This window comes from Nerophis lumbriciformis, linkage group LG17, assembly GCF_033978685.3.
Source record: "Nerophis lumbriciformis linkage group LG17, RoL_Nlum_v2.1, whole genome shotgun sequence".
Lineage (NCBI taxonomy): Eukaryota > Metazoa > Chordata > Actinopteri > Syngnathiformes > Syngnathidae > Nerophis > Nerophis lumbriciformis.
Genome location: NC_084564.2, coordinates 12,192,501 through 12,217,416, shown reverse-complemented (window position 1 = coordinate 12,217,416; position 24,916 = coordinate 12,192,501). Strand labels below are relative to the sequence as shown.

The following is a 24,916-nucleotide window of genomic DNA, read 5'->3' as shown; positions in this document are numbered from 1 at the left end:
CTCTGCACTTTTACCGAAATGATTTTTTCTCTTTGCACTTTTTAACGTCCAAAAACAATATTACGCTAATGAATGGAGACACGTCAAACACTAGCGCCAGGCGGACCCACAAGCTCATTGATTGACAGCACGCAGCATCAGACCAATCAGTGGTCAGATGCAAGATAAGAGCGAGTTGGCCTTCTCACAGCCATATGAATCACCAACAAGTAAAACAAATAAAAAATCCAAACAAGTGGAGTCTTGTGCTTCAATCAAATGTAGTTCTGTTTTTAGCTAAGACTTGCAATAGAAGGCAGTCCTTCTCAAATAGTAACGAGGTGCGATGCCAGGATGTGCGCTGGTGAGCTCGGAGAACATGCTTTATCAGTATCGTGCAATATCATGCCTCAAACCCCACTTCGAAAAACTGCACACTACAAAATGTGAACAGATTTTTAATTCCTTCATTTTTGTTTTGCAGATTAAAGTGTTTTATATATTCTGCCAGTTTGAATGTATTAGTATTTATTGAGTTTATATAACTTAATTAACAGTATCAAAAGGTTCAAGTCGGTCAAAAATGTTAATAATTTCAATAAGGTTTTTAATCATTTTTTATTTCAGGTAAATTGATGCACTTTAAATCTTTTCTGTTACAGATTAAAAAACAATATTAGTAAAGTATTTTTTGTTGGAAGTTGATCTATATTTCTTTCAACTCTTTGTTTTAGTTAATGTTAATAAGAATACAGTGTTATGCAGAGGCGTACTTAGAACAGTTGTACAGACAAATTATACTATTTTGTGCCGCAGTGGAGAGTCATGAAAAAATAGAAAAAAAACGAGTAGCACTGAGTTAAGGACACTTATTATTATACGTATGTCTAGCTTGTGTGCTGTTGTGTGCTTAGCTGTTGTGTAGCTGCTAGCTTCTATGAACCTACAGCCTACCATGTTTACCTTTTGTAAATACAAGAAAAAACCAACATATTTTAAAAAGGACATTTAGCTGTTAAGTGGCTGTCATACCGGTTGTATCTGGATTTTATATAGGAAAGTTTAGATTCAAGCCGAAATAATTCGGTACAGCAATTTTTTTTGCTGGTATCGGACCGATATTTCATATCAATATCAGACCAGGACTAAAAACAATGTTAGTAAAATTATTTTTTGTTGCAATATGATCTACATTTATTTTGTCTGTTTTGTTAAAAGTTAATAGGGATACAATGTTATGCAGAGGTGTACTTATAATAGTTGTATAGACAAATTATACTATTTATAGTTGCGGGGAATATTTCCTTCTCCCTCGGGAGGGGGGGGCGTAACAGAAGATAATTGAGAAGCACTACCCTAAGGGAATAAGAATGCAAATTGCAGCTGAGGTGTTAGGAATTCCTGGTAGTGCAAAGGCCTAAGTATCAGTATATTGTTCTAGCAGACATGTTTTGATTCCCAGCCAGGACATGCAACATAATCTAAATCATAATGAAACCTGGAAAAACTTAACTGAAGCTACTCATTTCATTTTGTTAATCTTGTTATTTTGGACAAAAAATGTATTGAACATTTCTTTTCCCATTGCTATATCTCCAAAACATCTAATCCAGGCCTGTACAAACTTTTTACATACTGAAAAGTCCAAGTATGCGTGGGCCATTTTGATATGTTTTTTATTTTGTAAAAAAAAATACGGAAAAGACACATTGCCTATATTTAAAGACAAAACTTTTGAGTTATAGGTGACAAAGTGTACTATCATTTATTACAGGGGTGTCCAAAGTGCAGCCAGGGGGCCATTTGCAGCTCAAGTTTTGTTGGCCCGCAACATATTGTTGGAAAAAGCATCAGTAAAAATGTAAGGAAAAAAAAGAACAAAAAGACGTAATGTAATGACAGAAAGCTGACATTTTGATACCAATAAGTAATAATAATACAATTTGTCACTCATAACACAAAGCTGACACCTATCGTATTTTTCGGACTATAAGTCGCAGTTTTTTCATAGTTTGGCCGGGCTCCAGTGCAACTTATATATGTTTTTTTCCTTCTTTACTATGCATTTTCGGCAGGTGCGACTTATACTCCGGTGCGACTTATACTCCGAAAAATACGGTAGTTTTGATATATAATGTCTGTTTGTAGCATTTTCACATTTTTACAAAATATCAAAATGTGCCCCACATTATTAGACTTTTTCAAATTTGCGTCACATTTACACCTTTTTCCTCATTACATTACGTATTTTTGTTCGTTTGTCTACTTTTGTGTGAATGTTTGAAATTTGATTGTACACCAAAAAATCATCTATTTATTATTCCGCCGCAAAGGTTTGGCGTGCTACACAGCACACAGTTTTCGTCTGATTGGAATCGTTTGAGTATAAAAACGTTCGGCTCGACTGGAAATCGTGAGTTTCCCAAAAACATGAAAAAAAAATCCTGGATTACCCAGAATTCCCGGTTTTCTGGGACATTTTTCCCATTCAAAATGAATGGGCCAATTTTCAAACATGCACAACTCCCACATTTCTCCCCTGATTCGAACTGTTTCACCATCCACACACTCCACTTATCCTGGACAATTAAATTGACCAAGTTCCGAAATTCTTTTCTCCAAAGCCCTATTTTCACCTCTTCCTGGAAATGTTTCACAGTCCACATTTTTCAACCGCTTTTGACCATTCCACCTTCAAAACATTCCTCTTATTTGGGGCAACAAATGCTCCTATTATTTTTTTTGTACAAATTCACGATTTTCCCGAAATTCCAGGGATTGCAAAATACCCGTTCTCAATTCAAACTGTTACTACGTCAACATTCATATCATCTAGGACAAATGTGCTCGTATAAAGATTTTTTTTAATTCCCGGTTTTCCCAAAATTTCCAGGATTTTCCCATTCAAATTAATGTGTGTATTCACAATACAATACCCTAAATTCTCAAAATTTTGCACCATTTTTAGACCATCCACCCACACTACTCTTCCGATATATCGAACGCAAAACATGTTTTCCCTTTCCCCAAATTCTCAGTTTTCCCGGAATTTTCTCCCCACTGACAATGAATGGGTATTATACAATCTACTGCATATCTCACATTTCTCATCCGATTCGAACCGTTCCATCATCCACACACTCCACTCACCCTGGAAATTACCGGTTCTGAAAATTCCCTGATTACCCAGAATTACCAGGAATCTCCCCGCATTAAAAATGAATGGGCAATATACAAACCTCTCCATATCCCACATTTCTCAACCGATTTGAACCGTTCTAACATCCACACAACCCACTCACCCTGGACATTCAAGCGTTTCAGTTCCACTAACGCGTATCGGGGATTCGGTGGCTTGCGCACGTAGGGCATTTACACGCAATTCCTACTGGAATTGCAAATTCTAGTTATTGTTGTTGTTTTTTCCGACAACATTTTGCAGGCTAAAACAACTCGATGTCCAAAGGCCTCCTTTGGACATCCCTGGTCTAATCCCTTCAAACCACACTCCCCCTGTACAAAAAACAGTCGTCCATCTATCCATCTTCTTCCACTTATCCGAGGTCAGGTCGCGGGGGAAGCAGCCTAAGCAGGGAAGCCCAGACTTCCCTCTCCCCAGCCACTTCGTCCAGCTTCTCAGACCAGCCGGGAGACATAGTCTTCCCAACGTGTCCTGGGTCTTCCCCGTGGCCTCCTACCAGTCAGACGTGCCTTAAACACCTCCCTAGGGAGGCGTTCGGGTGGTCTCCTGACCAGATGCCCGAACCACCTCATCTGGGTCCTCTCCATGTGGAGGAATACCGGCTTTACTTTGAGCTCCCCCCGGATGGCAAAGCTTCTCACCCTATCTCTAAGGGAGCGCCCCGCCACCCGGCGGAGGAAACTAATTCCGGTCGCTTGCACCCGTGATCTTGTTCTTTCGGTCATAACCCAAAGCTCATGACCATAGGTGAGGATGGGAACGTAGATCGACCGGTAAATTGAGAGCTTTGCCTTCCGGCTCAGCTCCTTCTTCACCACAAAGGATCGATACAGCGTCCGCATTACCCTGTCGATCTCACGATCCACTCTTCCCCCACTCGTGAACAAGACTGCAAGGTACTTAAACTCCTCCACTTGGGGCAGGGTCTCCTCCCCAACCCCGAGATGGCACTCCACCCTTTTCCGGGCGAGAACCGGTCGTGTCCCAGCAAAATCTGAAATGCAAATGTTGTCCCTGCCCTGTTAAGTAGGAGAGTCATGCCACTGGTGAACATGGTAGCGTGTTAGATTTGTGTGTGATATCATGTGATGCGGTGGGGAGGTCGGGTGGGGGGGTGGGGGGGTGTTGTATCTGCTGGAACCTTCTTCCTCCCACCAGTAATTACAGTGCTGCCTCCATACCTGACACAACAACCGCTTACCTGCAGATCGGCGCTCGAATCCTCCCACGCCCACGCAGCTGGCGTGCGTGTACGCACGCGCACAGGTGCGTGGGCGTGGGAGGATTCGATCACGAGAGAAGTTCAATCAAAGGTCTGGAGTGTTGATTAAAAAGTAGAAGTGAGGACTGGCAGCTAATACGCTTCAGAGGGGAAGTGACCTCATTTCCTGTTTCACTTCACTTCTCTAACCCTTCACACGTTTATCTCACTTGACTCAAGCGGGCCTGACGCTCCCCGCCGTTGGTCGCATCCGCTTCCATACACCAGCGGTCCTCTGGCAAGGGCGGGGCCCCAGCAAATGTGTTCCGATACTCCCCCCCCCCCCCCCCCCCAACAACCCACAACAGCTCTTTCAGCTTTCTGTTGGGGTTTTCATGCACGAGCGACGGCCCCGATTCCGGTAACTGTTACACAAGTCGACCCAGGATCCTGGTACGGGCCGGATCCAAGTCGGAGAAGTATGCGAGGCAGGCCTTCAACGAGTCGCCTCTGGAAGAAGGGAGCGAAGAATCATAGCTTTGGCATTCCCAAGCAAAATAGAACATTTGGGCTGAGGCCAGAGCCGAGCAGCATTGATAAACATTCCCCCCCGCAGCCCCCCTTCCCCCTTCTCCCATCCTCCATACATGTTTTACTTTGCTGCTTCTCCACCTCACCCTGCCTGCAACCTACAACCTTCACTCAACGTGGTCTTTTCACAGCTGTAGATTTACAGCACGGTGCTGGCTCCTGTTTTCTATCACACTCTGTGGGGGGGATGTTCCCACTTAAAAAAAAAAAAAAAAAAGTAGTCCGAAAACAAAAACCCTCTTTCTTTATGGTCAACTTTCCCGCAGGTGGAATCGATTCATATTTGGCCACGGCCTTACTCTGTGTGCACTTATTCAATTTTACTAATGTGTGTGCGCAGCTGGAAAAGACATTTGGGGTGATGAAAACAGTTATGTCACGCACGTTCCTATGTTTGAGTGTTCCATACTGGGGAGAAATCACTAATGCATAAAATAGTGCGTCAAAATGAATTGTTTCTGCATGGGTGCATAGTAAAACACATAAAAAAGGGAATCTACGATGATTTTTCTACATTTATCACACTTCCTTGTGGGGCTTCTTAAACTTTTTGACCTCAGGGCCCAAATTTTCCACTGCGGATGCCCCGGAACCCACTGAAATATTAACACTGAAGTAGTAATCTTAATCGTTATTTTAATCGTATTCGATAATTACATCTAAACATTACCGTTCAACAGGATAAAACTTGTCAATTGACATGAAAGCACGTGTTAATCACAAAGATTATTATCAGGTCAGGCTGATTACAAAATAAATACTAATCAAATATAATGCTAAAATTAGAACTAAATGAAATTAGAAGTAAAAATGAAAAGTACATGTACATACAATTACACAGTGCTAAAATAAACCAATTCTAACTGACTTAATGATAAATAATGCTGATATATGTTTTTATTTTTAATTTTTAAATGTCAGTAAAATTAAACAAAATGAAAATACAGGTTCACCACTTAAGTCATAATTTTTGCGCTTAAGAAACTTCTCTATGACTTAAGCTCCAGACTTCTTCTGTTTGCTTCAGATTGTCATTACTGCCACAAGTGGGGGAAGATTGTATTACAATAGCTGAGAAATAAAATATTTTGTGGCGGTCCAACAATTGTTAAGAAAGGCTGGTGATTTTAATCGTATTCGATAGTTACATTTAAACTACTTACCGTAGTTGTGACATGAAAGCACATGTTAATTGCAAAGATTATTATCAAGGCTTAGGGCAGGCTGATTACAAAATAAATACTAATCAAATATTCTTCAAAAAATAGACTTAGAAACTGATCAAAACTAAATGTACATACAATTATGCAGCGCTAAAATAAACACATTCTAACTAACTTAATAATAAATAATGATAATATATGTGTTTTAAATTAAATGAAAATACAGGTTCACCACTTAAGTCATCATTTTTGCGCTTAAGAAACTTCTCTATGATTTAAGCTCCAGACTTCTTCTGTTTGCTTCAGATTGTCATTACTACCACAAGTGGTGGAAAAGTTTATTAAAATAGCTGTGAAACAGATATTTTTTGCCGGTCCAACAATGGTTAAGAAACGCTGGTGATTTTAATCGTATTCGATAATTGCATCTAAACTACTTACCGTATAACAGGATAAAACTTGTTAAGTGACATAAAAGTACATGTACCGGTACAAGATTATTATCAAGGCTCAGGTCAGGCTGATAACAAAATAAATAATCAAATATTCTGCTAAAAATAGACTCAGAAACTGATAAAAACTAAATGTACATACAATTACGCAGTGCCAAAATAAACAAACTCTAACTAACTTAATGATAAATATTGATAATACATGTTTTTTTTAAATAAACTGTCAGTAAAATTTAATGAAATGAAAATACAGGTTCACCACTTAAGTCATAATTTTTGCGCTTAAGAAACTTCTCTATGACTTAAGCTCCAGACTTCTTCTGTTTGCTTCAGATTGTCATTACTGCCACAGGTGGTTGAAAAGTTTATTACAATAACTGTGAAACAAGATCTTTTTTGGCAGTCCAACAATGGTTAAGAAATACTGGTCTAGATCAAATATGTTTTAGTGTACATTTTGTGTACATTTTGCTCTACATTTATAACCCCTTTTTTTGAGTCTTTCTGCAAACGGGACAGCATCTCTCAGTGGCTAGAGTGGCTGTCTTTCATACTGGTTCGATCCCCAGCCTGGCGAGATCATGTCGCGGTGTCCTTGAGCAAGATATTGAACCCCTAACTTCTCCATGACTTAGTTAGCGTATTGCCTCGCAGCGTCTGTCCTCAGTATGCCACAATTTCGTTGTTTTTTATTGTGCAATGACAATAAAAGCCTATTCTAGTCTATGAAACGGTTTGTGTGTACAGGCGTTACCTCAGATGCAAATGAAACCCTCCACGCCCCTCCCTTGCTAAACGTATCAGAATGTATCTTTTGAAAATGGACTTTGTTTAGATATTTATTTTTAAGACAGACATCATTACCATTTTTGTCTCTGACACTGTCCGAAATAAGATGTGCATAGATTCACCGGTCATTGCATTAGGTACACCTGCACACGATCCGATTGATACAGAGCTGCATGAAAAAAGCTTGTCAGTGTTATTGTACCCCTTCTCCTGGGTTTCTTCAATTCAAGTTGTAACGTTGTCGTCTTTTTCTGTCTGCGTTTGTCCGATTTCGCCTTGGCCCATTTTGCCGAAACAGTCCCGTGTAAAATGTTTATTTTATGAACACCAAAGCAAGCGGGAGGATAATAAATGAGAAGGAATGACAGTGGAAACTTCAGGCAGCAGTTTCTACTGCGCAGAGGGTGAGGAGGCTGACACAGTATGTACGAGGATGACCACATAAGTACATCCGTCAGTCTTTGACCTCACAAATTGCTTATTGTTTAAAAAAAAAAGGCACTTAAAAAAAAGGCTTTCAAGGTGTCCAAAACAAGTGAGCTCACACCCAAATGCATGAACCTAATTATTGGACACTTTGGCATCGTTTTGTTGCGTTCACGTCGCGTCTCGGCGATGGTGGTGTTTTTATGGATGCAAAAAGCAAGGAGGAAGCAGCATCCAGGTAAGGACAATCTATGTAATCCTTAAGCAAGTCACAAAGTAGCAAACAAAAGGAGATTGTGCAGCTATGAAAAGTGCACAGGAAAAACTAAAGTCTTACTCGTCGCAGAAGGGTATAAACAAACGCAAGCCGTCGCATGAAGCCAGCAATGGATTCGCGCCTACCAGCAGGCGAGACCGGTATAAATAAGGAGCATAATTAACATAGGAAACAGGTGGAAACACGACTCAATAATAATAAGTGATTACAGCAGGATGACACAGACACGAGGAGAAACCAAAATAGGTTGCGTGAGAATATGACCTAACACAACATAGTGAGCAATAATAACTCAAAAACAAAACTAGACATGACAAGACATGACATGTTTAACACAAATATCCAACATTCTAGCAACATTTATAAGTCAGAAAAGATGGAAATCATCACAGGGAACAACAATATTCAAAGGGGACTTATTATGCAAAACCAACTTTTTTTACATATTGGCACCTGTTTTTGTGTATTTGGGATCTGCATGAGTACTGGAAATTTGAAAACAAACAATGGAAGCATTGCGGGGATATTTATAAAACAATCTCGCCTTCATTCATACTTTATCCAAATGAGCCGTTTGGAATTTCCCCAATTTGTGACGTTTTTCCAACATGTGACGTCAGAGGATATCTCCATATATGGTAAAGTGTTACCCAAAAAGCTTTGTGCGAGTCCATCATTTTTGCCCGACTTTGTAGTTAATCAGTTCCTGCTTTTTCTCTGTCCTCTTGTCGTGGGCTCGTTTATGCACATGCATCCTCCGCTGTTGCTATTTCCAATGCAAAGTAGCGTATTGTTCACACTTATATCTGTCGGTAGACTCGCTATGGAAGTGCTAAAAACAACAACATAGAGAAGACGCAGTTGAAGTGGAGGCACGTAAGTGAGACCACCCACAAAACAGAGCATCCTGGAGAGACGGTCAGAAAGCGGTTTGAAGATGGTCTGTAAAACATCATCTATGCAACATTTTGACCACAATTAGATGTTATGTAGACCACAAGGAACTCTTTTAAATGTAGAAACAAATCATAACATGACCCTTTTAATGATATATACCGTATTGTTCGGATTATAAATCTCAGTTTTTTTCATAGTTTGGCCGTGGGTGCGATTTAAACTCTGGAGCGACTTATGTGTGAAATTATTACCACATTACCGTAAAATATCAAATAATATTATTTATTTCATTCACGTAAGAGACTAGACGTATATCAGTAATCGTCACACACATACGTCAACCAATAAAAATTTGGCGAGGGCGGGTCATGGCAGAAGTGCATTGTGGAAAAAAAGATGAGAAAAACCCTGTTTCCATATGAGTTGGGAAATTGTGTTAGATGTAAATATAAACGTAATACAATGATTTGCAAATCCTTTTCAACCCATATTCAATTGAATATGCTACAAAGACAAGATATTTGATGTTCAAACTCATAAATAAATAATAAATGGGTTATACTTGTATAGCGCTTTTCTACCTTCAAGGTACTCAAAGCGCTTTGACAGTATTTCCACATTTACCCATTCACACACACATTCACACACTGATGGCGGGAGCTGCCATGCAAGGCGCTAACCAGCAGCCATCAGGAGCAAGGGGTGAAGTGTCTTGCCCAAGGACACAACGGACGTGACTAGGATGGTAGAAGGTGGGGATTGAACCCCAGTAACCAGCAACCCTCCGATTGCTGGCACGGCCACTCTACCAACTTCGCCACGCCATCCCTCATAAACTTTTTTTTTTTTTTGCAAATAATAATTAACTTAAAATTTCCTGGCTGCAACACGTGCCAAAGTAGTTGGGAAAGGGCATGTTCACCACTGTGTTACATGGCCTTTCCTTTTAACAACACTCAGTAAACGTTTGGGAACTGAGGAGACACATTTTTTAAGCTTCTCAGATGGAATTATTTCCCATTCTTGCTTGATGTACAGCTTAAGTTGTTCAACAGACCACAGAACACTTTTCCACTTTGTATCAGTCCATCTTAGATGAGCTCAGGCCCAGCGAAGCCGACGGCGTTGCTGGGTGTTGTTGATAAACGGTTTTCGCCTTGCATAGGAGAGTTTTAACTTGCACTTACAGATGTAGCGACCAACTGTAGTTACTGACAGTGGGTTTCTGAAGTGTTCCTAAACCCATGTGGTGATATCCTTTACCCATTGATGTCGCTTGTTGATGCAGTACAGCCTGAGGGATCGAAGGTCACAGGCTTAGCTGCTTACGTAAAGTGATTTCTCCAGATTCTCTGAACCCTTTGATGATTTTACGGACCGTAGATGGTGAAGTCCCTAAATTCCTTGCAATAGCTGGTTGAGAAAGGTTTCTCTTAAACTGTTCAACAATTTGCTCCCGCATTTGTTGACAAAGTGGTGACCCTCGCCCCATCCTTGTTTGTGAATGACTGAGCATTTCATGGAATCTACTTTTATACCCAATCATGGCACCCACCTGTTCCCAATTTGCCTGTTCACCTGTGGGATGTTCCAAATAAGTGTTTGATGAGCATTCCTCAACTTTATCAGTATTTATTGCCACCTTTCCCAACTTCTTTGTCACGTGTTGCTGGCATCAAATTCTAAAGTTAATGATTATTTGCAAAAAAAAAAAAATGTTTATCAGTTTGAACATCAAATATGTTGTCTTTGTAGCATATTCAACTGAATATGGGTTGAAAATGATTTGCACATCATTGTATTCCGTTTATATTTACATCTAACACAATTTCCCAACTCATATGGAAAAGGGGTTTGTATATATATATATATATATATATATATATATATATATATATATATATATATATATATATATATATAAGAAATACTTGAATTTCAGTGAATTCTAGCTATAAATATACTCCTCCCCCCTTAACCCCGCCCCGCCAACCCCGACCCCGCCCACCTCAATACCCCCCCAATCTCCTGAATTCGGAGGTCTCAAGGTTGGCAAGTATGTGGACAGATCCTTCGTACTGAATGATTGTGAACTTATCATGTCAGTTTCTATGCACGTGACAGTAGTTTCTGACAATTTACGACACTATGCGCCGGTGCTCATGGGAAATGTGTTCTTCCTTCCAGGCAAAACACTACCACTTTGGTCCACTGGCGTCGGCAAAATCAACCAAAACTGACAGTTCTTAGGTGGGGCTTTAACGATGCATGGAAACAGTCAAAAATGGTCATTGTGACAACAACAAGGCATGCTGGGAAACGCATGCTTCTCAGTCACATGCTTAGGCCTGCCAACTCTTCTTGATTCAGCGGAAAACTCCCGGAAATTGCCATTGTCTACGGAGTTACGAACCTCCCAGATTCGGCTGTTTTGGTGTGCATATAAAACATTGTAGCTTTTGCCCAGATGTTAAAAGGATAACGAGGAGAAAGTCAATCAACGATCACAATTAATTCTGTTTGACCGTTGATTTAAAGGGCGACCTACCTTTCTTTTCCTTATTATGTTTTTTCTCAATCCCGCAGAAAAAAACTATTTAGGGACCACCAAGAACTCAAAAAGCGTCTCCCTGTCCTTCAACATCTCTGAGATCCGGGAAAGTGTGGGCGACAGCCGCCTGCTGACCACCGCCGAGCTACGGATGCTCATCAAGCAGCCGGCGATACCCGATGAGCAGCGGGTGGAGCTGTACCACGGCGTGGGGGCGTCGGCCCGATACCTGGCCTCCCGCTTTGTCACCAACCAATGGAAGGACAAGTGGTTGTCCTTTGACGTCACGGAGACCTTGCAGGACTGGATCAAAGGCGACGGTGAGTTGAAGACATTGAACCCGGTTTACCAGTCGGTTAACAAATGTTTTAAGTCCTGTTTTTAACATCTGTTCTGGCAGAGGACGAGCAGGGGTTTGAACTTCGGCTCTTCTGCGAGTGCGGCCAGACGAGAGCCGACGCCACTTTTAGCTTTTCCATCTCGGGCATCGACGCCGATCGAAGCGACATCGGAATGTTGAAGCAGATGACCCAGCAGCCGCCTTACATCCTGACCATGTCCATCCCGCAGAGCGCCAGCAGTCACCTCACGTCACGCAAGCGACGCGCTACGGAAACACGGGACACCTGCACGGCGTAAGTTAACGTTCCAAATTGCAATTCGGTTCAGTTTTCCACAATACGTCTAGAAAGCACTGATGGGACCATCCTACACTGCAAAATGTTTGCCAAGATGTACAATTGTATTTCTACGAATTTCCCTAGTTTTAATAGATATTTACTTTTTTGTTATCATTGACTTTACATCATTATTTTTAATTTAAGCATGAATAATTATGCAAAACCGAAAACTAGTGAAGTTGGCAGGTTGTGTAAATCGTAAATAAAAACAGAATACAATGATTTACAAATCCTTTTCAATCTATATTCAATTGAATAGACTGCAAAGACAAGATACTTAACGCTCGAACTGGTAAACTTTGTTAATTTTTGCAAATATTAGCTCATTTGGAATTTGATGTCTGCAACATGTTATCAAAAAAGCTGGCACTAGTGGCAAAAAAGACTGAGAAAGTTGAGGAATGCTCATCAAACACTTACTTGGAACATCCCACAGGTGAACAGGCTAATTGGGAACAGGTGGGTACCATGATTGGGTATAAAAGCAGCTTCCATGAAATGCTCAGTCATTCACAAACAAGGATGGTGCGAGGGTCAACACTTTGTCAACAAATGCGTGAGCAAATTGTCCAACAGTTTAAGAACAACATTTTTTAACGAGCTATTGCAAGTAATTTAGGGATTTCACCATCTACGGTCCGTAATATCATCAAAAGGTTCAGAGAATCTGGAGAAATCCCTGCACGTGTGCAGCAATGCCCGTGACCTTCGATCCCTCGGGCGGTACTGCATCAAAAACCGACATCAGTGTGTAAAGGATATCACCACATGGGCTCAGGAACACTTCAGAAAACCACTGCTAGTAACTACAGTTCGTCGCTACATCTGTAAGTGCAAGTTAAAACTCTACTATGCAAAGCGAGAGCCATTTATCAACAACACCCAGACACGCTGGGCCCAAACTCATCTAAGATGGACTGATTCAAAGTGTAAAATTGTTCTGTGGTCTGACGAGTCCACATTTTAAATTGTTTTTGGAAACAGTGGACGTCGTGTCCTCTGGACAAAAGAGGAAAATAACCATCCGGACTGTTATAGGCGCAAAGTTCAAAAGCCAGCATCTGTGATGGTATGGGGGTGTATTAGTGTCCAAGGCATGGGTAACTTACACATCTGTGAAGGCACCATTAATGCTGAAAGGTACATACAGGTTTTGGAGCAACATATGTTGCCATCCAAGCAACGTCTTTTTCATGGACGCCCCTGCTTATTTCAGCAAGACAATGCCAAGCCACATTCTACACGTGTTACAACAGCGTGGCTTCATAGTAAAAGAGTGTGGGTACTAGACTGGCCTGCCTGTAGTCCATACTTGTCTCTCATTGAAATGTGTGGCGCATTATGAAGCCTAAAATACGACAACGGAGACAACTGTTGAACAACTTAAGCTGTACATCAAGCAAGAATGGGAAAGAATTCCACCTGAAACACTTCAAAAATTGGTCTCCTCAGTTCCCAAAGGTTTACTGAGTGTTGTTAAAAGGAAAGGCCATGTAACACAGTGGTAAAAATGCCCCCGTGCCAACTTTTTTGCAAAGTGTTGCTGCCATTAAATTCTAAGTTAATGATTATTTGCAAAACTAAATTAAATATCTTGTCTTTGCAGTCTATTCAATTGAATATAAGTTGAAAAGGATTTGCAAGTCATTGTATTCTGTTTTTATTTACGATTTACACGACGTGCCAACTTCACTGGTTTTGGGTTTTGTATTTTGTTTATTCTAGTTAAAAAAATATTGAGAAAATAACTATTGAAATAAAATATTTTGGTTTTTTCCACACAGGAAATTGTGTTTAAAAATTCTGGATGCTTAATTTAAGAATTGCAAGTTAAGTAATGCTTGTTTTCAGAATAAAAACACCCATTTCGAGTTATAGAAATCTTAAATTTGCATGTTTTATCAATTAAATTTAACTATAGCTGCATGGGCATATACTTAAACTATGTTTTTGTATTTTTCCCTAAAATCTGATCTTTTCATCTTAGATTTGGTCAGCTCTCTTTTGCAATGTTTTGTGACCCTTAAAAAGATTTAGTTTCTGTCTTAAATATTACTCATGTAACACGCTAGGGTTTGTACAGTCGGGATGACTGCCGCCTCGTGAGTATTGTGATATAGCCGTCCTTCGCTATGATGCGCTTTGAAGTTTGCACTGGAAAAAATGCCCCTCTTAAAAAGAAAGAACAGAAACAAAATTAATACAAGTTTTTTCTGCTTGTACTGAGTAAACAAATCTGCCAATGGAACAAGTCAAACTTGTCTTGGTAAGATTTCATGAAATAAGACATTATTTTTGATCTTGGAATTAGCAATTAAAACATGTTATTAGCTACACTTACTCATAATGTGAAGTTGTGTGTCTTATAACAAACCTGTGATGCTCAAAAGTAGTATTTTTTTATTCCTCAGAAGATTTATTGCCTAATAAGTTCTTATGTCTCACTGAAAAATTCCTATTCAGGATATTGTGACTTATATTAAGTTTGTTTAGATATTTTTAGATATATACTTGCTGAGGTTGTAAGTTTTTCCAGTGAGCGGCTTGTAAAAGTGACAGTGTGGGTGTTAATTCATGTCTAGAGTGCATTATTAATGTCAGAAACCTTATTTAGAAAGTCGTAAACAGGTTTATTATGCTGTAGCTGTAAAAATAATCAGTTTATAATTCATAATTCCTACTTGGAACCAATTAACAGTGATACAAGAGGGTTTACTGGATAGTACTCTTGGTGACCAGAAGTAAATTTGGCTATTGGGGGCTGAGTGTGTGCATAACAGACAAAACCAACAAAAATGCAGTTCAAGTACATTTATGATTAGATATGAAAAAATAAGTATTGTTATTATTTTACAGGTTATGTAAATATTTGTATTGACTGTAAATATTCACATATGAACCATAAACACAAAGACTATGTTGATAACTACAATTTGGTTCAATCCAATATGTTCAATTGTCATGTGTTTTATTTTTCGGATAATATCCAAAGGGAAAAGTTTGATAACGTTTACGCAGTGAAGCCAATTCAAAACTGCTTTTCTGCTTCAATATTAATTGAGAAAGTAAACAAAAACCCAATAAATGGGCAAAAACTATGAAAACACAAATGTTTTTAGTCTCTATATTTTTAGGAAAAAGGTTCGGCTACAATATAAACTTAAATGGTACGATCGTTTTAGAAAGACGGCTGTAAATCTGTCAGAATGACGGCATTTGAAGCGATGCTAAATTAGCAATTAACTCTACGGCACAGGTGTCAAACTCAAGGCCCGGGGGCCAAATCTGGCCCGCCACATAATTTTATGTGGCCTGCGAAAGCCTGGAAATAATATGCATTAATAAAATGCTTAATCTTTTCTTACTAATTATGTTTGTTCTTTCTCTTTTGACATTAAACATCATGTACTGCATGCAATTGCATATCTTTTAAAATTAAATATTATCAAAATAAAAATATTATATTATTCCAAAAATATTTTTTGTTGAAATAAAGGTAAATACTGTACTTAAATATGTGCTTGACTTATGATTTCAAAACAAATTATCAATCAAATTGTAGAATGACAATAGATTTTACGGTTAGATTCCGCGGACTGAATTTTTTTTTACCATAAAATCAACTTTGGTACTGTTTTTTTCCATATACAGTAAGACACTAAAACATTAAAAACAAACAAACAAAAAACATTAAAACAACAAGATTTTATGGTAAAAAAAACAACAACTGGCAGCTCTGTTGCTTGAATTTTACCGCTAAAAACAGTGGTATTGTTTCTCCATTACATTCCATTTATTCAATTTTTTTATATGCTGTAAAACTGCTTTTACTATAAAATTCTGGTGACTGAGCTTCCAGTTTTTAAAGCAAAATGTAAATATTTCTTTTGCAGCTTATGTAAAAAAATATATTGTTAATGTATTATAAATATAGATGTATACTCATATATTAATCATTGTTAAAAGCAGCCCTCTGAGAGCAACCATAACTGCGATGTGGCCCTCAATGAAAACAAGTTTTACATCCCTGCGCTACTGGTTTTTGAATAAACGAGGCTGTGCTGCTGCGAGACCCAACAAAAACAAAAACCTGCAGAGCACAACAACTACTGTGTCGTTGTGGCCGAGTGTTTTTGCCAGGGGCCGGTCCGGCGTCCTAGCAACCAATGTACCACGATGTGCTTCTTCGTAAGATGATGGCCAAATCCTTAACTGGCATGATTTCCATGCAGCCAGACCGAGACCTGCTGCGTGAGGAGCCTGTACATCGACTTCAGGAAGGATTTGGGATGGAAGTGGATCCACCGGCCAACTGGCTACCACGCCAACTACTGCATGGGCTCCTGCACCTACATCTGGAATGCTGAGAACAAATACTCTCAGGTACGTGGGTTGGAGTCTACTTCAAGGGGATTACAACCTGCCCATGTTGGCACTCATAAAGCTTTTTTTTTTAATGTACCTGCAATTTTACTGGAATAACTAAGCTAAATTAAGGGTGCATGGGAGTTTGCCCAACCAGTCTACATGTGCTTTGTAGACTTGGAGAAGGCATTCGACTGTGTCCCTCGGGAAGTCCTGTGGGGAGTGCTCAGAGAGTATGGGGTATCGGACTATCGGATTGTGGCGGTCCGCTCCCTGTATGATCAGTGTCAGAGCTTGGTCCACATTGCCAGCAGTAAGTCGGACACGTTTCCAGAGAGGGTTGGACTCCGCCATGGCTGCCCTTTGTCACTGATTCTGTTCATAACTTTTATGGACAGAATTTTTAGGCGCAGTCAAGGCATTGAGGGGATCAGGTTTGGTAGCTGCAGGATTAGGTCTCTGCTTTTTGCAGATGATGTGGTCCTGATGGCTTCATCTGGCCAGGATCTTCAGCTTTCACTGGATCGGTTCACAGCCGAGTGTGAAGCGACTGGGATAAGAATCAGCACCTCCAAGTCCGAGTCCATGGTTCTCGCCCGGAAAAGGGTGGAGTGCCATCTCCAGGTTGGGGAGGAGACCTTGCCCCAAGTGGAGGAGTTCAAGTACCTCGGAGTCTTGTTCACGAGTGAGGGAAGAGTGGATCGTGAGATCGGCAGGCAGATTGGTCTTCAGTAGGTCGATCTACGTTCCCGTCCTCACCTATGGTTATGAGGTTTGGGTTATGACCGAAAGGACAAGATCACGGGTACAAACGGCCGAAATGAGTTTCCTCCGCCAGGTGGCGGGGCTCTCCCCTAGAGATAGGGTGAGAAGCTTTGCAATACGGGAGGCGCTCAAAGTAAAGCCGCTGCTCCACCACATTGAGAGGAGCCAGATGAGGTGGTTCGGGCATCTGGTCAGGATACCACACAAACGCCTCCCTAGGGAGGTGTGTAGGGCACGTGCGACCGGTAGGTTGCCACGGGGAAGACCCAGGACACGTTGGGAAGACTATGTCTCCCGGCTGGCCTGGGAACGCCTCGGGATCCCCCGGGAGGAGCTGGACGAAGTGGATGGGGAGAGGGAAGTCTGGGCTTCCCTGCTTAGGCCCCCCGCGGATTAAGATGGATGGATGGAACTAAGTTAAATCTTTGTCTTTCTTCAGATTCTGGCCTTGTACAAGCACCACAACCCCGGAGCCTCAGCCCAGCCGTGCTGCGTCCCTCAGACTCTGGAACCGCTTCCCATTCTTTACTACGTCGGCAGGCAACACAAGGTACGTGCACATTTGTTTTTAACTTTGAACGCGACCACTAAATTTCACACATTTCTTTTAGGTGGAGCAGCTGTCCAACATGATCGTCAAGTCCTGCAAGTGCAGCTAAAGCTGAAAGCTACACCTTCAAGACGTGGGAGAATCCTGCTTTGGGACCACCGATGGTGAAATGTAGGAGTGGAATACGGAGAACAAACTATTCCTCCTGGAAGTCCCCTTGCCATGATGGATTGAAACCATGGACTTCCTTCTATTGATGTCATTGATAATATTGTATATACTTTTTTTTTCTACATTACATACGTGATTAATTTATTTGTTGGATGGACACACGTGTCACATCAGGACCAAAGTGACATCTTTGGATAGATAAAAAGAAAATTATGTTGCTCCAGAGGGTCACGGAAGCTGCATGGCTTGGAAAACAGCTGTTCTGGTTTCCCCAGGGGACATTACCACAGGTGTGTTTGCAGAGACCATAAAAGGACGGTTACGCAGTGGAAACTCCCTCTTAACAAAGGCATGGTTTGACTTTCTTTTTTGAGCCGTGTAAAGTGTTTTAATAATGTTTGTTGTCATGATTGAATTTTAGCTTATTCAAATGAAGCTTTCCAGGCTGCACCCTCTCCCCATTAATGCCACCATAGTCACTTTTTTTGCATTACGTTTCAGATTTGTATGAGGATCTTGTTTTTTTTGCACCATTCACTTCTTGCAGAGTCATGTGTTTTAGGAACAAAGCGACATTGTGTAACATGTTTGCCAGTGCACTTCATGTGTGAATGTTGTAAATAGAAACACAGTAAATAAAAAGTGATGTTACATGGTTATGTCAACATACTTCTGTCAGGGGTCAAGTGTGTAAATGTAGCCTCACGCCTATTAACACCAGGCTTGTGCAAAATGTGTTTCCCAAATTTTATGAGTTTTGTATTGAATTTGAATTACGATTCAAGTTGAAGGAAGTAGAATTGAAATTCCATGATATTCTAATTGATAATGTTGGTGTATTATAGACTTACACTTTACAGTAAATGCCATACAAGACTGTTTTACATATTTTACAGAAATATAACTACGAACTTCAACACGCATTATATTTTAACAACAGTAAAACAATTTTTACCGACATATAGGGTAAAGAGCCAAGAAATATGTGTTTCTCAGCTGTGGTCCGTGTGGGGTGCAGCAGTACTCACTTGCACTACACTTTTCCACCACTTGTAGCAGTAATGGCAATATCAAACAAACAGAAGAAGTCTGGAGCTAAAGTCTTAGAGAAGTTTCTTATGCGCAAAAATTATGACCAAACTGGTGAAACCGTGTTTTCATTTGCATTAAAAATTTTTGACAGTTTATTTAAAGGGGAACATTATCACCAGACCTATGTAAGCGTCAATATATACCTTGATGTTGCAGAAAAAAGACCATATATTTTTTAAACGATTTCCGAACTCTAAATGGGTGAATTTTGGCGAATTAAACGCCTTTCTATTATTCGCTCTCGGAGCGATGACGTCACGTTGTGACGTCACATCGGGAAGCAATCCGCCATTTTCTCAAACACATTACAAACACCGAGTCAAATCAGCTCTGTTATTTTCCGTTTTTTTCGACTGTTTTCCGTACCTTGGAGACATCATGCCTCGTCGGTGTGTAACAACACAAACAGGGACGGATTCAAGTTGCACCAGTGGCCCAAAGATGCTAAAGTGGCAAGAAATTGGACGTTTGTTCCGCACACTTTACCGACGAAAGCTATGCTACGACAGAGATGGCAAGAATGTGTGGATATCCTGCGACACTCAAAGCAGATGCATTTCCAACTGGACTGGACAGATCAGCTTTCAGGAAAAGAGAGCGGATGAGGGTATGTCTACAGAATATATTAATTGATGAAAACTGGGCTGTCTGCACTCTCAAAGTGCATGTTGTTGCCAAATGTATTTCATATGCTGTAAACCTAGTTCATAGTTGTTAGTTTCCTTTAATGCCAAACAAACACATACCAATCGTTGGTTAGTGTCACGATGGGGGGTCGCAGCTAGCTGCGGGGTTGTTCTTCCAACGCAAAATAGACGGCTCCGGACGACAGCGTGAACGTAGGCTTGGATTTATTGACATTAAACAGTCACTACCACAAAACACAAAGATACAACCAAAAAAGGCAAGTGTGCCTAAAACATATGAAGCTGCTAATTAACAAAAACTAGGACATGGACATGGAAACTTACTTTGTCAAAACGAGACATAAACCGGAGTGACATGACGACAATGCAGGCAGGACGAGTGATGAACAAGGTATGCTTAAAGAACAGTGACATGATTGGTGACAGGTGTGTGTGAGTCAAAACGTGAAACAGGTGCGTGACGTGACAGGTGAAAACTAATGGTTGCTATGGTGACCAGACAAGGGAGTGAAAAGACAGAAACTAAACAAAACATGACTTAAAACAAAACATGATAATACAGACATGACAGAGCCCCTCCCTTAAGGACAGATACCAGATGTCCAAGAAAAAAAAACTTAACAAAAGTCATGGGAGGGCGGGAGGGGGACATGGCGGTGGGTCGCCAGACCACGTGTCCCCGTATCCACCGGGGCAGAGTTAGGTGGCGGCGGCGAGTGGAACGCCGCTGCAGCAGGCGAGGCGGGCGCCCAGGGAATGGCCACATTCGTGGCCGACTGGGAGGTGGGCGCATTTGGCGTGGCGGGCGACCAGGTAGCGGCCATATCCGTGGCCGACGAGGAGGCAGGCGCGTCGTCATCGTGGCAGGCGTGGCTTGGCGTGGTGAGTCAGGCGGCGAAGCTCGGCGTGGCGCGTCAGGCGGCGAAGCTCGGCGTGGCGCGTCAGGCGGCGAAGCTCGGCGTGGGTCTTGGTATAGGTCTTGGTCTTGGCGTGGGTCTTGGTCTTGGCATGGCGGGTCTTGGTCTTGGCATGGCGGGTCTTGGTCTTGGCATGGCGGGTCTTGGTCTTGGTCCAGGCATGGCGGGTCTTGGTCTTGGTCTAGGCATGGCGGGTCTTGGTCTTGGTCTAGGCATGGCGGGTCTTGGTCTTGGTCTAGGCATGGCGGGTCTTGGTCTTGGTCTAGGCATGGCGGGTCTTGGTCTTGGACTTGGCGTGGAGGGTCTTGGTCTTGGACTTGGCGTGGAGGGTGTTGGTCTTGGTCTAGGTCTTGGCATGGCGGCACTTGGCGTCGTTGAGCTGGTACCGGAGCTTGGCGTCGTGGAGCTGGTACCGGAGCTTGGCGTCGTGGAGCTGGTACCGGAGCTTGGCGTCGTGGAGCTGGTACCGGAGCTTGGCGTCGTGGAGCTGGTACCGGAGCTTGGCGTCGTGGAGCTACTGGTGCAGGTGGAGGTGGTCTAGCTGGGGGTTGCGGCTTGGCATGGTAAAAGACTGGTGGTGGCGGCCGTGAGGGAGGCTGTGGCTTGACATGGTGAAGCTGAGTCACCCCACCAGTGCAGTTCCCAGCCCTAGCCCCCCCCTCAAGGAGCGGATACCAGACGCGCTCCCTGCGGTCTGGAACTCTCTTTAAGGGTGGGTGGGGGGAAGTATGGAGGGGGGCAGAATCCTCCCCATTAAATTGTCCAGAAAATCTATTCACCACCCCCACTTTAGACTGGGTCTGAAAAAATCTAAATTTAGAAAAAAAATTCTCAAAAGGATTATTTTTTGAAACGAAGTCCTTGGTGGGCGGCTGACAGAGGGTGTAAATAGACTCAAAAAAAAAATCTTGGTTTCTGACGTCATCACCAGTGGGCGGGATGACGTCATCAGCACGGGTCTCCTGCGGCGGGAAGGAAGAATGGGCTGGTTGTGGAATCTTGTTGTCCGGATGAAGATTTTGGGGGAACAACGCGTTATGCTGGCGAGAAAAAGCCTTTCTGGCTGGCTTCCATTTTTGCCAGTGCGTCTCCATCACCTCCTCGTGGCCGGTCTGCGGAAGAACGTATGCTGCCTGCATTCTGTCACTATGGGGGGTCGCAGCTAGCTGCGGGGTTGTTCTTCCAACGCAAAATAGACGGCTCCGGACGACAGCGTGAAGGTAGGCTTGGATTTATTGACATTAAACAGTCACTACCACAAAACACAAAGATACAACCAAAAAAGGCAAGTGTGCCTAAAACATATGAAGCTGCTAATTAACAAAAACTAGGACATGGACATGGAAACTTACTTTGTCAAAACGAGACATAAACCGGAGTGACATGACGACAATGCAGGCAGGACGAGTGATGAACAAGGTATGCTTAAATAACAGTGACATGATTGGTGACAGGTGTGTGTGAGTCAAAACGTGAAACAGGTGCGTGACGTGACAGGTGAAAACTAATGGTTGCTATGGTGACCAGACAAGGGAGTGAAAAGACAGAAACTAAACAAAACATGACTTAAAACAAAACATGATAATACAGACATGACAGTTAGAAGGCGATCGCCGAATTCGTCCTCGCTTTCTCCCGTGTCGTTGGCTGTCGTGTCGTTTTCGTCGGTTTCGCTTGCATACGGTTCAAACCGATATGACTCAATAGCTTCAGTTTCTTCTTCAATTTCGTTTTCGCTACCTGCCTCCACACTACAACCATCCGTTTCAATACATGCGTAATCTGTTGAATCGCTTAAGCCGCTGAAATCCGAGTCTGAATCCGAGCTAATGTCGCTATACCTTGCTGTTCTATGCGCCATGTTTGTTTGTATTGGCATCACTGTGTGACGTCACAGGAAAATGGACGGGTGTATATAACGATGGTTAAAATCAGGCACTTTGAAGCTTTTTTTTAGGGATATTGCGTGATGGGTAAAATTTTAAAAAAAAACTTCGAAAAATAATATAAGCCACTGGGAACTGATTTTTAATGGTTTTAACTCTTCTGAAATTGTGATAATGTTCCCCTTTAAGAAACATATTTGTTATCATTATTCCTTATTCATTTAATAAGAATGTTTTTTTTGTTTGTTTGTTTTAGATTAACACATGCTTTCATATCATTGGACAAAGTTGTAAACTGTAAGTAAGTTAGATATAATTATTGGATACCAATTAAATTAGGAGTAAGATTACTAATTCAGGGTTCATATTTGGGTGAGCCCCTCCGTAATGGAAAGGTTGAGCCCCGAGGTCAAAAAGGTTAGGAACCCCTGCTATAAAATACATACTTGAACTACAAAAGTACTTGGAGGCAGGCTCTACCTTCCAGTAATAAAAATAATTCATGAACCCGGACGGTGATCCGGATCAGCCCCAAAATATAATCGCTTGTTCCTTATCCCATTTCTGATATTTCCCAAATGTTGAATGAAAATGCGCCCAACTTTTTTGAGCTATCTAAAACAAAATAGATGCTAAATAAATCATTTAATTGTAGAAATGTAATTACTTCTCCCACTTCTGAGATTTCCTGAAAGCTTCATTCATTTTTTTTTTATTATTTTGCTAACTAACTAAAAGACAAACTGGTGATCACATAATCTCCTGGCGGAGGTAATTTACTGTATTATGTCTTTCAAATTATGGAAAATGATGGGAAAAAACTTAATTTCGCAGAATAATTTACATAATCCAAATATTCAAATTGAAGGGATTTGAGTTTAATTAAAAGTATATAAAGTATTTTTTTAGTGTTTGATCCAACACCTTTGTTAAATATGAAAAACTCTTCCTGTTAGTTGGCTGCAAGGATTTTTTTTTTTTTTTGAAGCCAAAATCAAATTCAAAATGTTGCACAAGCCTGATTTTCACACAATACCTTGAGGTTTTTAACAATCACTAAGGGACCTTTTAATTTTTTTTTAATATATATATATTTCCCACAAATGTCTTTAAATCAGTGCTTTGCAAATACGCCCCTCCCCCTGCAGTTATGCTCTAAATTAGTAAGTACACCTCTCTATAACGTCATATTCTTAATAACATTAATGAAAAGAAGCATGTCATCTTAAAAATAAGAATAACATTGATTTAGTCTTTAACAGAACATTTTAACTCCATCAATTTGCCTAAAATTTAAAAAAAGTATGTTTTTAGCGTCGACATTTCAACTCTTTTCCCGTTACTTTTCATCAGGAGTGCCCGTTAGGTCGATCAGCCAGACATTAAAAAAATAAACCTAAAAATTAGCGATCATCAGTCTTCACTATGACGTCACTTTCGTCACTTGATTGACATTCACGGCACTCGGGAAATCTTGTGAGCCGACGTATTTTAAAAAACGACCGCCAAGAAGGAGATAAACACTTTTTATTTCAAAGACTCTCACTCTCACCTGCTGTCAAAAGCCTAAAGACCAAACGCACAGTTCCTGTCTTCACAATAAAAGTGCTGCTCCATCCTGCCTGCACTAACAAAATAAGAGTCTCCGAAAGCTAGCGCGCACAAAAGCTGGCGAGCTGCGGAATTTGCCGTCAATGTATTTCTTGTAAAGTGTATAAAAGCGAGTTTGGAAGCTGGACTAATAAGATGCCAAAAACAATCACTTTAGTGTGGTATTGGACAGAAAGGAGGACCTTGTACAGTGCAATCTACTAATAAAAGTTTCAATCAATCAAAACCTTTTTTTTCTCCTCCATCCATCCATCCATTTTTCTACCGCTTCTCCTCCACAATGTAAATTTAAAAATGTGGAAGTTATCAGCACTACTCCGAATCCTGTCTGATTCCAATCAATGCAAGTCATCAGAATAAGGTAATACACCAACTTATCTTCTTGTCTTCATGGTTTAAACATGCTTGTATTTTTATTAACCACCTTTAACGTGTTAACAATGCCTGTTTCATAAAAATATATACATAGAGAGGTAAATATTCATATATATATATATATATATATATATATATATATACAAATACATTTATATATATGTGTGTTTGGGTTGTACGGTTATACCGGTACTAGTATAGTACCGCCATACTAATGAATCATAAACTGTACTATACCGCCTCTAAAAAGTACAGATTTCCCCTTTTTTTTAAAAATTTTAAACTGGCATGACGGCGCGCCGTAGTCACGCCGTGACATTGCTGGTTTT

The 24,916-nt window shown here is 41.0% G+C and overlaps 1 protein-coding gene across 1 annotated transcript in view; it reads left to right on the top strand.

The window, feature by feature from the left end:
* Positions 1-18,724, top strand: part of tgfb1a (transforming growth factor, beta 1a) — a 35,920-nt gene extending 17,196 nt beyond the window's left edge. Inside the window, exons 2-6 of the mRNA XM_061972510.1 lie at positions 11,564-11,848; positions 11,929-12,163; positions 16,441-16,591; positions 17,778-17,888; positions 17,950-18,724. Coding sequence (XP_061828494.1) covers positions 11,564-11,848; positions 11,929-12,163; positions 16,441-16,591; positions 17,778-17,888; positions 17,950-17,997 — 830 coding nt within the window. The 3' untranslated portion in view covers positions 17,998-18,724. The remainder of the gene's footprint in view (positions 1-11,563; positions 11,849-11,928; positions 12,164-16,440; positions 16,592-17,777; positions 17,889-17,949) is intronic.
* The last annotated feature ends 6,192 nt before the right edge of the window (positions 18,725-24,916 follow it).